We start from the raw sequence: 13,303 nt of genomic DNA, 5'->3' as shown, positions 1-13,303 counted from the left end.
AAGCCTGGGAGCACCTCAAGAGATCAAATACATGTACACACACACACTCCACAGAAGTGAGGGGTGAGAAGCACTGGGAGATAACCAGGAATCCAGCGGTACCATGTGGACACACATTCTAGGGCTGGCACTGAGAGCCCACAGCCCGGTGAGCCCAGGACAGTGAGATTAAAGATAACCAACCGCACTCCCAAACCCTCAGAATCAAACCTCAGTGCAGCCCCCAGTCAAGAATCCAGGCGGTCAGAGCTGTGGAATGAATTGGAGAGCGTACCCCTTTCCCCAGCTTCAGGGCAGTCCCTCCCCTCACTAAATTGATAAATCAAATCCAGACACAAACCCAGTCTGCCCGATGCCCTAGAAAATGCCCCCGCTTCACTCACCAGCTGATCTCAGAAATAGCTTTGGCCCAGCAAGGATGTCCCTGCTTGCTCCCTCCCTTCCGAAGCCATTACTGACCCACCAGGAGTCTGTACACAGGCAGCACAGACTTTGGGGACAGAGCGGCCTCCCAGGAAGAGGCTGCAGGGAAGAGGAGGGTGAACTGGCTGACCCTTTGCAGTTCTTTGACCATCTAAGACAGCTCTCCCATCCCTAGTAATTCTCAGTCTCCTAGTTGTAAATAAATCAACCAAACACCATTGTCTAGGGTTTTTTTGGTTTTGTTCTGTTTTGTTAAAAAAAAAAAAAGACAAGACATCATGGCCAACTGGTAGGTTCCTAAGTCTCTGCCCATCCAGTTGAGCCAGAAAATGCCCAGGGGTAGTGAAATATAAGGGAGGAAAATCCAGGGAAGGAGATGTGGGTAGGAAGGCAGAGCCACAGACAGTGAGCCACTGAAGGATGCCGTCATCCTGTGACTTCCTGTCTGTGACCACAAACGGAGGAGGAAGGAGGACCCCAGACAAGTCCCTCACCTCCCAGCAAGGCGATCCCTTTCTCCATCAGGCACATACATTCTTTCCTCCTACTCTGATTGCTCAGAGATGAGCCCCACCTCCCCAGCCCTCTGCAGGGCTTCCTCTGACCTCTTCCCTTCCCCAGAGCAGGGTCTCAGTTGCCAGGCATCAAGCCAAGGTGGGCTTGCCCCTGCAGGTCCTTCCCCCTGGAAGGACCTGGGGAGTAAATGGGAGCCTGGCAAGTTTCCGTTTTGGGATTGGGTCTCAGTGGGTCTCCTGCTACCCCTCACCTTCCCTATGGTAGGGACTAGACCTCCTGACTAGACTGAGGGGAGGGACAATGGTCAAGCTACATGTCTACTTTCCTCCCCTGATTATGGAACTGGGACTCCACGTTCTGACTAGACTGAGGGAAGGGACAATGATCAAGCTACATGTCTACTTTCCTCCCCTGATTATGGAACTGGGACTTCTCTTCTCCCACAGACTTGGGCTCACCTTGCAGGAGGTGGCCCCACATATCTACATCAGAGGGAGTCAAGATGAGTCCCCAGGGCTGCAAACTAGAGCTGGCATGTAGTATGTGGTCAACAAGTGTTTATAGATGGCTGAAGGGCTGAAGGGCTGAATGGATGAATGAATCCAGGATCAATTTGGAAACATACCAGGGCTCTCTTGGGTTATCTAAGCCCATAGAGGACACCCCTAGGCTTCGGCTCACCCCAAGCGCACACCCATGCTCATCAGCACACACGCACACACACATACACACAAACACACCCCGAAGGAAACTTCTAGGCCAGAGGCAAAGCCAAGACTCAGACCTAGGCTCCAGGTCAGCTCTGCAGCCTCCAGGGGAGGGGGCAGCAGGGGGCACTGAGCCCCCTGCCTGCTGACAGGCTCACTCTCGGAAGCTGTCAGCCAGCTGGTGGCAGTCCAGCTCCCCCTTCGGCTCCAGGCCCCCCGGAAGCTTCACTCCCGTCTTCCGGTCCACACACCAGCACTTGCCGCGCTGCCCATCCAGGGCCGGGTGGCACTGCCAAGACAAGGGTGTGAGAGGTCAGGTTCCCAGGCGGCCACCCCCGATCCCAGCCCAGCCCAGCCCCCAGATCAGACAGTGGTTTCCAATTGGTCTCTGAGGGTGGAGGCTCTCTTGGACATGAGTCCTCTGAGTTCACCGGAGTGGAACAAAGGTGGCCAAGAAGGAAAGGCCCAAAGAGTCTGGGAAGGCAGAGCCCTGAGGAAGTTCTGTAGAACCCCTGGAGAGGAGATGGGATCCACAGAGTTGAAAGGTACAGCTGGATGTCAAAGGCTAGGGTCCAGTTTGAAGTTTTTAGTTTGGGTTCTGATTGTATTTTTGCTTGAGTTCTGACTGTGTCGAGACTTCCAGAATAGGATTATGGTTAAGACTGTGATTATCCACATTGAAGTTAGGGTAGCATTAGGATAAGAGTTGCGGTCGAATTGGGAATTATGACTACAGTTTGAGTGAGGTAAGGCCGAGAGCCCAGATCAGAAATGGAATTGGGACAGAGATAGTGGTCGAGGTGAGAACAAATAAAGCAGTTGGGCTAAACTTTGGGTCGGGCTTAGACGGGAGAGGAGGGAGGGTAGGGGGTAAAGGTATATTTCAGAGTCAGGATTAGAGTTGAAGTGAAGGATGTCTCAAGGGTCAGAACTGGCCAGATGATAAAGGGTCAAGTGTCAGAATTTTCAGCGAATAGAAATGGGAAGGAAACACACAGAACTGTATAACACAAAGAATGAGCCCTAATGAAAACCATGGACTCTGGTTAATAACTAATAATCAATTTTAGTTCCCTGGTGGTCCAATGGTTAGGACTCGGCATGTTCACTGCCAGGGGTCCAGATTCAATCCTAGATCAGCAAACAAAGATCCCACAAGCCATGTGGCTTGGCCAAAAAAAAAGGGAAAAGAAAAATTGAGACAAGGATAAAACTGGTATTGGGACAAAGGCTAGAGAAAGGTTTGACACTGATTTGGGGCAGGGGATCTTTCTGGTTCTCCACCATTGCACCCCACCTCATAACCTCCTCATGCCATCCTAGGGTGTGCAGACTCGGGGGCAGCCTTTCCCCTCCTAGCTAGGCCTCTTCTGGCCCAATGGTGGTCCACTTTGTGGATTCGCCTGTAGAGCATGAAGTGGGGGAACGTGTGTGTCCATGCTCAGGAGGGCTGGAGGAGATCCAGGCCTCATCCAGCACAAGGCCACCCAGTGCCCTGCCCAGATATGCCACCATCCCAGGTAAGCCCAACTCTGACAGGCCAGAGATGCTGAGCAAGTCAGCCTCACTGACCATCCAAGCTTCCTGGGGGCTTGTCAGAGGAACCCATGTTCCAAGGGTGTGAGGAGGCCTAGAGGTTTCTGCATCCATCTCCTCTCCTGCCTTCTTCTTCCTCTGCTCCACCCGAAGTGCCTGTTCCCGGCTGTCAGGTCTGCCTTCCCCCCAGCTTGGCTGACCCCCAGGTCCTTTGGGTGGCTCAGCTCAGGGGAAGGGGCATGTTGAGTTTTCTCTGCAACTCCTCAAGACCTAGCCCCTCCATTCCCAGATGACACCTCAGACATCCAGGGACAAAGGAAAACTACTCACAGGAATGGAGGTGGAGAGGGGGAGGGCTTGGGAGGCAGAGGCTGACAGGGGTGCTAGGTCTGCCTCACAGATAGTGGCTACAGAGGCCATGGAAATAGCCCTGGATGGGGAGGCAGGATGACTGGCCTGCCTTTAACTTGCTCCATGACTCTGGGTTGCCCTCTGCCCCTCCCTGGGCCTCAGTCTCCTCATCTGAGGGGGGAATAGGCAAAATGAACTAAGGTCCTGAGTCTGGGGATAGGGTGGTTTGGAGAGGGTCTAACGGGTGAGGTTGGGGCTGGGGAGCCTCCCCCTTCCTGAGACTGCCATCCCAGACATCCCAGAGCTGAGGCCGGGCCGAGCCGACAGAGACGGAGACGCACCTGCTTGGGGTGGAAGTTGCCGTTGCGGTCGCAGTTGGGGATGGGAATGATGTAAAGGTCTTCGTGGGTGCGGCTCTGTGAGGCAGCCAGCCGCTCCAGCGCCCGGTGCAGCTCACTCTGGCAGGAGCCCTGGGGCTGGAGGAGGGGAAGATGAAAACTGTTTAGCAGGAGCAGAAGAGGCAGGGGGACCAGGGCTGAGGGTCAGATCAGGACCCTGAAAAGGGTCTGAAAGGAGGGATCAGGCCTGGAGGCCGAGCAGGTCTTCAGTGAGATGAAAGGAGGGGCTCGGGTTTAGGGCACCCTGGCGGGCAGGACAGAGGGACATTGAGGAGAGGATCTCGAGCCAAAAAGCTTCTAAAAAGGAGGGGTGTGACGTGAAGGGATCTAGTGGGGAAAGGAAATCTATGGAGAAGGACAGGAAGGGGATGATGTCTAAATAAGACGGAAGGATGAAATCATATAATTAACAACTTGTAAGACCCAGGCACGGATCCATCAGAACCACCCATCAGAAAGGACATTAGCCAGACCCTGGATTAAGGTCCCAAGGCTCCCTACTATGGCCAGCCTGAACTCTCAAGTTCCTGAGAAGCTCTGGGGTGAGGAATCCAGGGGGAGAGCCAAGCAACATCAGGGGGCTTGGGGCAACTGCTATTCACCAACCAGTGTGGAGTGTCTCAGTATTTAACAGTAACTTCAGCTGTCCCTAATGTCTAGAACTGCTGAACTGGAATGGAATTTCAACAGGAGTGAGGACTTTTCTGGGTCCTGATGACACACACAAGGTGTACATAGCAGACAGCCAAAGAATGCTTGCTGAACAGACACTGTCCGGATCTGGTGATGGTGTTGGTGATGGTGGTGGTGTGTGCCTATGCATGTGCACATTTGCTCAGCAGTCCTCACCACAGGCCGGGCTTCCTCTCGGGGCACCCCGATGACCTTCATCTTGCCCCCACTGGTGCTCCGGTCTCGAATTTTGGCTAAGTGCTTCTGCAGGCACTTGCGGTCGTGGGCGCTGCAGGGGCTGAAGCTGTTGTTGGGGTGGTCACCCTCGTCCTTGTCTGCAGTCAGGCCAAGAGGGGGAGAGGTCAGTGCTTATAAAGGGCAAGACAGCAGAGCAACCCGACTTTCCATCTGCATTCTCCTCCTTGGGGAGTCTCCAGCCTGGTGCTGGAAGAATCAGGGGAAGAGCAGAGGGTCTGGGGGTGAGAAGAAATGAAATCAGCACCCCGGTTTCCTCCCCGGTCCCCTGGAACTTCTCGGGAGAATATCCCTCTTGGAGTCCTTGATTTTTCCTTCACTCCACCCAGTCCAGTCCTCAGATGAGTCACCAGCTGCAGCCGCCCAAACAGCAGGAGGGTCCCTTGGGCCTTGCAGGGAGGTCTGAGGCAGGCCGAGGGCCCCACATTCATGTCCCCCTTCCATTCAGCTCTCCCTACCATCCCCCTTCTCCGTCTGCTCTTTCTTCCTGTCTCCTTTCCTGCTCCTTTCAGCGTCTGGCTAAGCCAGCCAGGGGATCCCCAGGGCTGTCAGCTCTGCTGACCCTCTTCCAAATGGCCAGAATCAAAGTTTCCATGAGTGAAGAGAAACATGGCCCAAAAGCTCTCTCCATTGGCTGGAGAGGAGAAGTGGGAGTGGGTGTATGTGCTTGCATGTGAAAAGTGTGTGCGTGTGTCGGGGGAGAGACACTGTGTGGCCCCCAGGACCAAAAGAACACCCTTGCACATTCCTGCAGCCCCCCACTGCACCACTCCAAAGTCTCCCATCCTTAGATTTCAGATCTCATCCAAAGTGCCTATCTGCTGCCCAGAGCCAGGGCACTGGGGATCTGGAGATGGGGGTGGGCTGGACCACCACCCTCTCCCTGGGATCTCTTAAAGGCTCTATCTGAACTCAAGAAAAAAAAACCCATCCAGAAGTCCCAGAACTGTAACCTCTGCTCCTTCCTCCAGGCAGCCAAAACCAGAACGCAGAGCTGAGCTGGAGGAAGAGGTCTCAAGATCTCTCTGCACATCAGAGCCACCTCTGAAATGCTCAGGCTTGGCAGCCTGCTGCCGACCCAAGTGCAAAGCCCCTGCCAGCATTCCAGATGTTGGCAGCCAGACAGAAGGTTACATCTGGTTTGCGTCAGGATTTTTTTTTTTTTTCCTGAGGAGTTAGCAGGTTCCTCCACACATGGCAGCAGTCCCAGAGCTGCCTTGGGGTCAAATTGTATTTTTCTGCTGAGCCAAAGTTAGTTGGGGGGGTTAGTTCTCTTCTTATTCTCCTAGTTCTGGGGGTGTGGAGGGGTGAAGCACATAAATAAAGAGAAGCCAGACAAGGAGGAATCTAGACCCCCAAGAAGTCTGTGTCAAGATTCCACACCAAAGGTTATTTATAAAGTTGAGTCACCAAGGATGGGAAAAGGTTTTGTCACGGGTGCAGGGCTGGCTTAAAGAAAAGAACCAGAGGGAAGGAATAAATGAAGCAGAGAGATATAATCCTTCCTTCTGCGTATGTAACATCTCAAGAAGGACAGTCTGTTGGGGACTTCTGTCCCAAAAGATGACAACAAGTTTCCAAAGGTCAACCAAGGAGAAGCCTTGAAGACAAAGACCAACAAAGACCTCCCAGCTGGTGTGGGCAGCAGAAGAAGGGGCTGGTCAATTTCAGAAGACCAGGACTGTGCAAAGGGGCCCATAAGAAGTCAGACCCCAAGCCCTCAGCCAGGAACCAGAGAGAAGATCTGAGATCCAGGCTCCTCTCTGAAGACCCTCCCAAGGAACCTTCTGCCCAAGAAGGCCCAGGCTGGCCAGTGACCCCCCACACACACACGCCACTCTCATCTTGCACAAAGCCACAAGACTTGTGGGTGGACTCACAGCTTCGCAGGGGTTTAGGCTAGAGCTGGCGATGGGAAAGAAAGGAAATAGAAGAGTGAAAAAAATTGAAGCCAAATCTTGGAACCACAGGGGCTAAGCTGAGCTGGGAATAAAGGGGCCACCGCTCTACCTAGAAAGGCTGGAAGAGTCCCAGGGGCTCATTTGCCACAACCCATGAGAGCCTCGATGGCCCCCGTTGACCTGGAGGCGTTTCGCTGTCTTTCCTTTGAGTTTGCTTTCTTTTCACGACCATAAAAGAAAGCTCAGCTGTGCACAGTGACACTTGTGCCTCTTGATAAGTGGCCAGATGTTCTTTAGGTCCCCTAGGAAGAGTTTTTCTAATGCAGGGGGCTGCCTCAGGAGGTAGAGATCTCCCTGTCCTGGAGGTGGGGCAAGTCAGAGTGGCAGAGGCCTCAAGGACCCGGAAAGATCTGCAGTAGAGGTCTGACTGCTTTCCAACGTTGTGTTCCCATGAGTCGAAGTTCACACAGACACTCAGGGGATTATTAAAAGATATTTGGAATGTTTATCCCCTAACTCAAGAAGTACCATTAAGGAAGACAACTGGGTCCGCTCACTGAACCCTGGGGCTGCATGGAGCATAGGATGAGCCTGGAACATAGTTTTTGTTTTGTGTTGGCAGGCCCCCATCACATGGCAGGAAGGGGGAGGTTATCTGGGGAAGGCTGAGCAGATTGCCTGCCTGACCTCTCCTCCCTTGGTTCCCCACCGCCCAGCACACTTAGTCGTTTAGAGTAGAATCCAGCAGACAGGGAGAGTGGCTTCATACTGCCTCTTGCAGGGGCATGGGTACAGAGTATGTCCCAATCTGCCAGCACAGACAGAGGCTGGGATTCAAGGATCACAAACACACACAAACAATCACGTGTCCAGACACACACTTGTCCACATGTGCACACCCACATGCACCCTGGCGCCCTGACCCTGCCCTGGGCAGAGCACACTGACTATCCTGGCTGTTGACTTTCCACTTAATCTGTAACTTTTCATTGTCCAGCCTTGTTTCACTGGCAGACTGAGGCCCCACCCCAGGATCCACCCCAGGCACTAGCTTTGGGAGGGCGAAGTTCGTAGCCTTGAGTCTCTTAAAAAATAAAAGTTCATCCTCCCATCTCTACAACCTGCTAAACGCTTGCTACTTACTTCCCTGCTCACCCAGGAGGTCCAGACACACTGTGCTGCTCACCTAGGTGGTGCTTCTGGAAAAACCACGATCCTGGTGGGTTTCCCTCTGAGCAGCAGCCAGGGTCAGACCTTCCCCCTCACTTCCCCAGCAAAGGTCAGACTCCCTACATCTGAAAGGTCTGTTTGGGAGCTGGGGCTTCCCAGATAGGCCAGGTCACCTCATCCGGCCCTGCTGGAGTAGGCCAAGGACGTCCCATCACAGGGGAAACGTGGTCTCTGCTCCAGCCACAGAGGAAGGGTAGGCACCCAGAGAAAGAAGAGGCTCCACAGCTTTGGCACCAGTGGCTGCAAAGTTCATGGTCAAAGCTAGAGGATTTCCTTTCTCTTGCTGCCCAGTTTCATCCCCATGATTTCTCCTCCATACCCAGCTCAAGATGCCTAGGGTGAGGCTCCGAGGTAGGTGGGCCCAGCCACCTAGACATGAGCTGGAGGGTCACCCACCTGTCCTGCAAGAAAGGCCTGGACTCTCCCTAGAGAAGCCAAGATCCCCATGCCAGGTACCAGGCCTTTCTCTGAGGTCTGGTTCAAGTGGGGGCCCCCTCTCACCCTTGTGCCATGACTGCTGGCCTCAAAGCGTCAGAGAAGGACGGCTGGCCCCTCCACCCTACCCCTCCACTCCTCTGCATGTCCCTCAGCTTTGCTCACTTGCCCCATTGTCCCCTAAAGCCCTAGCGTCATGGGAGAAGATAAGCTTCCACTTAAATCCATTTGGCTTCCTGTTCATCACCAAACTCTTATTGCTCCAACATTGAGCTCTTACTCCATGCCAGATGCCCCACACCTACAAGTTGGGTCCTGTTGTCCCCCCTTTTTACACATGAGGAAATGAAGCAGAATGGCTGGAGGAAAGGAGAACTTATCTCTGCGGCTCCTATGTCTTTAAATGGAAAGGCTCCTGATACCCAAAGCACCAATAATTCTGACTTTGCCAAAACTGAAGAAAAAATGTTAGGCAGCCATGCTCCTCCTTCCCCCCTCCCCCAAGGCACAGAATTTCTGGGAAGGCCCTGTTCCCATGACGTGACTGGATTCCCAGTATTGAAGTAGGGGGGACAATATTTGCTGTGTCGACTAAAAATTAACCCAGCCTGCATGTTCCCTAACGCTGTCCCAGAGGGACCAGGGCACAGCTTCGGATCACCCCAGTTCAAATGCTGATCTTCCCACCATCCCCTCCCCTAGATTCCACGAGTCAAGGGTCAGTACACTGAATCAGGATCGTGAATTTCTGAGGCAGGTGTCCCCACTCCGCCCTCAGCTCTGTTGGCCTGACTCAAAAAGCTGAGACAGGGGGTCATGGCAGAGGGTGGAGGTGGGGGACCACGGAGAGGGATGTGGGGAGACCTGCTCCCCTGAGCAAAGAGTCAGCCTCCGGACCACAGCAGACCAAGGGAGGAGGCTGCCCTCCCCCAGTCACCTGCTGAAACTCAGCCCCAAGAGGAAAAGGCAGGAAGGAAAGTTCAACTGATATCTCTGCCAAAACCTAGGCAAGGAATCCAAAGCCTTGGGACATAACAGGGACAGTGGCCTATTGACAGTGGAAGGCTCAGGAGGATAGCCGGCAGAGGGACCAAGCTCTGGCCTCCAGATCTCACCAGACACCCTGCAGGGCTGCCACACAACCCTAGGGGGCGCCTTTCACATGGTGCGGCAGGGCCTGGGCTGGGGCAGGGGTACTTCTGGGATGACTGGGAGGTCAGAGGTCAAGGACACAGTTTACTGAGTGGGGACACTAGGTGAGGGTCCCCTCACCTTCTCTTTCCCTCTCCTGCTTTCTGCCTGCCCTGCAAGGATGAAGGCCAAGGCAAGGAGGGAAGGAGGAGAGGGGTTGAGAGACCTGGGCCCTATAATCTAATGAGGACCTACGGCTGCCTGTCGAGGCTGGTGTACATGATGTCCACAGGGCACTCACAAACTGTTCACGCCATGCCTCCCCAAATCTCCTAGCAGAACAGTCTTCTGCACTATGGGATGGGCTGTTCCTACCTAGCCAGGAAAGAAGGGGCTGAGGGCTCTTCTCTTCTGCCTCAGGTTCAAGTTGGTGAGAGAGGAGGAGCCCACCAGCCACCCTAATCTGCAGCCAGACACCGGCTGGCGGGTGGAGGATGAAGATGCACAGGGAAAGTGGACCCGTTGTACCCAAGGAACCCAAGGGCTCAGCCCTCACTCCCAGTCTGGTCTGGTACCAGAACCCCTCCTCCCCACTGGCACTGGCATCTGTACCCCAGGATCAGTGACTTGCACCCCAAGACTCCCCCCCACGGCTTCCCAGATGTGCTGGGTGCCAGGCTGGCATTTCTCCTAGAATGTTTTCTGCTGATCTATCTCTCGCTGCCCAGGAGCAGGAAGGGCAGAGAGGCCTGAGGCTCAGACCCCTGGGGTCCATCTCCTTCCTGTTTTCCCTGCATCCTGCTCTCCTCTGGCTAACAAGCTGCAGAGGATTGAGGAAGTGGAGCGGCCTGGGACCCAGGGCAGGAAGCTTGGGGCCGCAGTCCCAGCATCCGGACTGCAACAATGGAAGCTTCAAGCACCAGGAAAAGAGACAGACACTGACAGAGGCACCGGGAGAGCAAAACGGAGTCAGACAGGGAACAAGAAACAGAGGCAGAGGGAGAGAAAGGCAGGCAGAGGCTCCAAAAGTAACAGAGAAAGACAGGAACAGAGAGAGACAGAGAGAGAAAGGGTGACAGAGACAAGAGAAAGGGCAACAGAAAGAGACTGAGATGAAAGTGAGCGAAGCAGAGCAACAAAAACAGGAAAAGGAATAAGATAAGGAGAAAGAAGCTGATAACGGACAGGAGATAGTGATGAAAGGAGAATTTGAGAATGTTGTTAGTGAAACTAGAGATTGAGAGACGCAGCAGGAAAGAACAAAAGAATAAGAGGAAGAAGGAGAGAGACTGAGAAAGGTTATTACAAGAAACTGAAAGTCTCACCGAGATATAGAAAAAGAGAAAGTGTAAGAATGAGGGCCTTCTAAACCTCTCTCTATCGCGATCTCGATCTCGATCTCTCTCTCCCCAACCCACCCCCCACCCCAACCTTCCATCCCTGCTCCCTATCCCGTTAGGTTTCTGCAGCTCTGGGCTGGGAACCAAGACTTGCTTCTCTTCTGCCACCTCAGAGGGCACCTGCCAGGAGCAAGGAGCAGGGTGCCTGTGTACCAGGGCAGCAGGAGGTGCCCAGGCCTGGCAGAGAGACCCCTGTCTTCCCAAAACCTCTCAAAAAGCTAGGTGAGCCGGCCTGGGACTTTGGGAAAGGGCCACCCTGATGCCCCCTCACCACCAAAACCTCTCTAATTTGCGTGTCCCGCTCCATCCCACTTCAATGTCAAAAGTCCAAGCCCTGAGTTCCCAGACTCCTGGGGTTTCAGCTGAGTCCAGAGTGAGGGAAGGTCACTGGCTCAGGAACAGAAAGTCTCCAGGCCACCGTCCCCATCCCCCCGGTATCTGGCCCCTCACGTGCAGGCTGCAGCTGCTGGCTGGACCAGGTCACTTAACTTTCCACCCTTACAGCAGCAGCCAGGACTACCATTGGGACTCTCTTCCCAAACAGGTACCCTTCAGATGGAAGAATGGCACAGAGTCCTCCGTGATGGCGGCAACAGGCTGCCAGGGACTTGATAGCAGTTTCCTTGGCTGACTCTGTCCCATCCCAGTCGGGCCCTGCCACGTACCTGTCTTCTGCTCAACTCACAGCGGATTTTCAAGAGCCTTCTGGGCCAACCCGAATGGGAAAGGGGGCTTCTGGGAGGGCAAGACCCCAGGGAGGGCATGCAAGGGCAGGGGCACCTTACCAGAGGGCTGCAGGCTTTCCTGGATGGCCTCGATCTCTGCCAGCTCCATGCACACGCCTTGTCCGTGCACCAACGTGTGCAGGGGCTTCTCGACGCCCCGGGGCGGGTAGCAGCGCAGGCCGGAGCCGCAGCGGGGGGTGTACACCCCACAGGGCATCCCCTTGCCCAGGGCGCAAGTGGCGCAACAGCCGCAGCCCGGCTCTCGCACTAGCTCCTCACAGCCCACGGGGGGGCGGCAGCGCGCCAGCTTCTCCTCGGAGCAGGGCGGGCAGTGGATGGCTTCGTCGCCCAGGCTCGGCCCGGGCCCGGCGGCCAGCAGCAGCGCGGCCACGAGGCAGAGGGACAGCATGACCGGACGGGGACGGGGCGCGGGCTGGCAGCGGGGGACACACAGGGGCAAGCGCCCGGCGCGCCTGGAGGACCCGACCCGGAGGACGCGGGGACACGCGGTGGCCCCCGCTGGAGGACAAGGACGGAGCCGAGGAAGTTAGCAAGCTGGCCGGAGGGGAGAGAGCCTGGCCGCCGAGGCGCTGCGCCGCATCCTCGGCCCGGCCCAGGCGGCGGGCGGTGGGGGGGCAGGGGGCTGAGCGGCTGCCCGGGACCGGCTCCCCCGGACTTTATACGGGCCCCTGGCCACACCCCCAGCGCCGTCCCAGCGGTGGGGGAGGGGCGGGGGAGAGGGAGACGGAGAGGCGGCTGTTAGGGGGAGGGGGCGCTGTCCTAAGTCGCCGCTGCCGCTACAACATCTGAAAGTCCTTTTCTACCGCAGGAGGAAGCGGCGCAGTTTGCAAGCCACGGCAGGGACCGAGAGCGCTTCCGAACTGGGGCCCCGGGGGGCAGCGAAGGGCAAGGAAAAGCGAAGGCGCTGCTCTTCGGTCCTCCCATCACCGACCTTGGAGGGTTCTTCCCCGGGCCCCTGAGATGGCCCGCGGTCCCCCACGCTGAGAGAGCGGCGACCTCCTGGCCCCAGCTCCCGGGTCCGAGATTCAGTCCCCCTGGCCGGAGAGAGTCCTTTCCACCCCAATCCAGGGCTTCGCCTCTCAGCCGCTGGAGACCTGGTCCGGGGAGGAGGGGAAAGGGGGCCCAGAAGGGTCTGATGGCCCTACAAAGTTAATAGGCTCTCTCCTCCTCACTTGTCCCTTCCAACCTGCTGTCGCCTCCAGCTCCTCGGGGGCTCATTGGAGCCCCTGTCCCCTCTGGCTTACCCAGGATGAAATCAACAGAACTCCCACACGGAGAGGGAGGTCCCCAGAGGCTTGCTCCTTCCTGGATGTTTGCTTCTATTGCCCAGACCCATCCCCAGAGGGAAACTGGCTGAGGAGATTGCCACTCTCAAAGGCAAATTGTGCATTGCACAACTCCAGAGGGCACCATTTCTCTTGTAGTCATTGTAGACTTGTATAGCTGTTCTGACCGTATTCCAGCAGATGGCACTCAATGGTTTTGAGAACAGGGGTGCCTTTTCTAATTCACCCAACGGTGCTATTTGGGCTAGTGTCAGGGTTGGCTGGGGCCTCTGTGAAATCCTGTTGGTGCCTGTATGCTCCTTGCCTCAATTCTGCA

At 55.5% G+C, this 13,303-nt stretch overlaps 1 protein-coding gene across 1 annotated transcript; it reads right to left on the bottom strand.

Moving 5' to 3' along the window:
* Positions 1–646: 646 nt before the first annotated feature.
* IGFBP4 (insulin like growth factor binding protein 4) lies at positions 647–12,380 on the bottom strand. The gene is made up of 4 exons (XM_043904484.1): positions 11,741–12,380; positions 4,781–4,938; positions 3,875–4,009; positions 647–1,935 (listed from the first exon to the last, which is right to left on the bottom strand). The coding sequence occupies exons 1-4, from the start codon at positions 12,087–12,089 to the stop codon at positions 1,801–1,803; spliced, it is 777 nt and encodes a 258-aa protein (XP_043760419.1). The 5' UTR covers positions 12,090–12,380; the 3' UTR covers positions 647–1,800.
* Between the last annotated feature and the right edge of the window lie 923 nt (positions 12,381–13,303).

Source organism: Cervus elaphus, chromosome 5 (assembly GCF_910594005.1).
Source record: "Cervus elaphus chromosome 5, mCerEla1.1, whole genome shotgun sequence".
Lineage (NCBI taxonomy): Eukaryota > Metazoa > Chordata > Mammalia > Artiodactyla > Cervidae > Cervus > Cervus elaphus.
Note: the sequence above shows the minus strand (reverse complement) of the source record. Positions and strands in the feature narration are given on the sequence as shown.